This window comes from Lathyrus oleraceus, chromosome 6 (genome assembly GCF_024323335.1).
Source record: "Lathyrus oleraceus cultivar Zhongwan6 chromosome 6, CAAS_Psat_ZW6_1.0, whole genome shotgun sequence".
Lineage (NCBI taxonomy): Eukaryota > Viridiplantae > Streptophyta > Magnoliopsida > Fabales > Fabaceae > Lathyrus > Lathyrus oleraceus.
In genome coordinates, this window is record NC_066584.1 from 474,982,678 (window position 1) to 474,985,343 (window position 2,666).

Consider the following 2,666-nt stretch of genomic DNA (forward strand, 5'->3'; position numbering starts at 1 on the left):
GCCAATGTAAATGATGAGATAGCATGAGGGATCTTAGGGTCAAAATTGGGGTCTTACAAATGCAGGTGGAGTTTGAGATGTCACTTATGGGAGAGTTAACATACTTCTTAGGATTGAAAATAAGTAAGGTGAAGAATGAAATTTCATAAGTTAAACAAAGTATTGTCTAGATCTTATCAATAAGTTCGAGATGAAATATTCAAAGACTATCTCAACTCCAATGGCTTCAAAATGTGCTCATAGACAAAGATGAAAGAGAAGTGGATTTCTACATAACCAAGTATCGAGGTATAATCATATCCTTACTCTATATAACCACGAGTGGGCCTGATATCATGTTTAGTATGTGTATGTGTGCTAGATATCAAGCATCACCTAAGGATTCCAACTTTAAGATCGTTAAATGTATTTTGAGGTATCTTAACGGAACCTCCAATCACGGTCTTTGGTATCCTAAGAAAAGTGCTTGTAGCTTAGTAGGATATTATGATTCCGATTTTATGGGTTACAAGTTGGATAGGAATAGTACTAGTGGTACTTGCCACTTATATGGAAGTTGTTTAGTTTCTTGTCATAGTAAGAAACAACATAGTGTTTCTCTTTCTACCGCCAAGGCTGAATATGTAGCCGCCGGTAGTTGTTGTGCACAAGTCTTATGGCTTAAGAAACAACTATTGGACTATAATTTAAAACTTGGTTGTGTTTCAATTAAGTGCGGTAGTACTAGTGTTATAAGTCTTACTAAGAATCTAGTACTACACTCACGAACTAAACACATTGAGATCCGGCATTATTTCCTAAGAGATCATGTGGAGAAAGGAGACGCTATTTTTGAGTATGTTGACACCAAAAGTCAGCTTGCTGGCATTTTTACAAAATTGTTGTCATCAGAATCCTTCCAAACAAATCTGTAGGGACATGGGAGTCTTAGACTCAATTACCTTAAGTAGAATTAGGTTTTGGTTTTTATTTTGTTTTCTATATATTTTCATTTCACCGACACTTTCTTATAGAAATTCGTAGCTTCTTCCAACCTACAATGGTATGTCTCTAACCCTTGTATTATTCTATGTGTTTTGTGCTAGAGTTATGCATTGGTTTGCTTATTTCCTCCATGTCTCACTAATTCATCTCTAGTGTGTCTATTTGATTATTCTTACTTGCATTTAAGTCCTTTTAAATGAAATATTTCTAATTATATTCATTAGAATGTTTGTTTACTTGTTCATGCATTATTTATGATTATTAATGCATACATTGATTTACAAGTTTGATCACTTAATTTTTAGTTGTTGAATGTTTGTGTTGCGTGTCTATTTGCATTATGTTGCTTGTGACATGTTTTATCTTCATTGAATATGTGATCATGGTTATTGTATATGCTTCTTAGCTATTTATCTCATATGTTCTTTGGAATTATATGTTTGTGGTTGTTTTCTTTAGTTTTTAGACGCATTTCAAACTATCTCTTTTTTATGTTGTCAGGGGGGGAGTTGTAACGAGTCTAGAATTATTTTATGCGTTTTTATGTTTTAGTTGTTTGTGTGTAATGTTTCAGTGGGAGTTACACATGTTACTCAAATGTCGACTCAATTCCAAGTGAAAGCTTGTTAAGCATCAAAAAGGGTGAGATTGTAGTTGCATGTCTCTATTATCCGGTTAATTTATTGCTTATTTTATCGCTGTCATCATTGTTTTATTTTGATTCATTGAGTCTCCTTCAAGATTGCATTTCTCGTGTTTAGCATGAATAAAACTTTGGTTAGATTTGATCTTGATCTAAATGTTATTTGATCAATAGCAATTGATAGTGAAATGAAATCACCTTGTGTTTTTGGAAAAACTTTGATTCAAGGTAAAATCTTAAAAAGCTTTTGAAAATTTTAGATTTTGTACATGATTCGAATTAATTCCAATTTTCAAAATTCATGTTTGATTTAGTTTTATTTGATTCGAATCAAACTTTCAACATGATCTAAATCAAATTACTTTGCCTTAAAAATCTTATCAATTTTGGGATATTTTAGTTGAATCACATTTTGTTCTTGATTCAAATCAAAAAGCATTTGATTCGAATCACGTTTTCTCTTATCTGAATCAACTATCATATTTTTCAAAAACTAGGTATTTCTTTCATTTTTCTCATTTGATTCAAATCATATTTTTTCTTGATTGGAATCTAACTATCTTTATTCAACCATTTTGTGTGCTTCATCTCAAGAACATATAAATCATTTTTTATCATCATTCAAACATAATAGTTATCATTATGTTAAGAGTTTTCAGTGTAATTTTGTGTGAAAATCGATTTCCTCTATTTTGAGTGTTCAAACTCTAGCTACGAATGTCTCACATCTTCAACTTTAATTTATTTCAGATCTTGATAACGAGAGTTCTGATATTGATTAAAGGAGACGCATAATTGAAACTAACCATCCTTAGAGATCTTGTTGAGTTTTCAGGTTGTTCGCAAGAAAGAGAGACTGTCAATGATGGTGACAAATTTCATTGAAAAGAAGTAGGTTCTTCTCTCAAGTATTGCCTTAGTATTAACTGTGTATTGTTTAAATAAGTATTTCATCTCGGATCAAGGAATCGGTAGGATCAAGGGGTCGATAGCTACACACGAAAGCTTAGAGCATAATTGGTGCTATTGGAAGGTTCAA

The 2,666-nt window shown here is 32.0% G+C and overlaps 1 protein-coding gene across 1 annotated transcript; it reads left to right on the forward strand.

Moving 5' to 3' along the window:
- The first annotated feature begins 344 nt into the window (after positions 1 to 344).
- Positions 345 to 914, forward strand: LOC127096331 (secreted RxLR effector protein 161-like). Its single transcript, XM_051034915.1, has one exon. The coding sequence runs from the start codon at positions 345 to 347 to the stop codon at positions 912 to 914; it is 570 nt and encodes a 189-aa protein (XP_050890872.1).
- Positions 915 to 2,666: the final 1,752 nt, after the last annotated feature.

What these genes read in the sequence shown, in the direction of transcription:
- LOC127096331 (XM_051034915.1), top strand. Translation starts at nt 345, where the DNA reads ATGTGTATGTGTGCTAGATATCAAGCATCACCTAAGGATTCCAACTTT.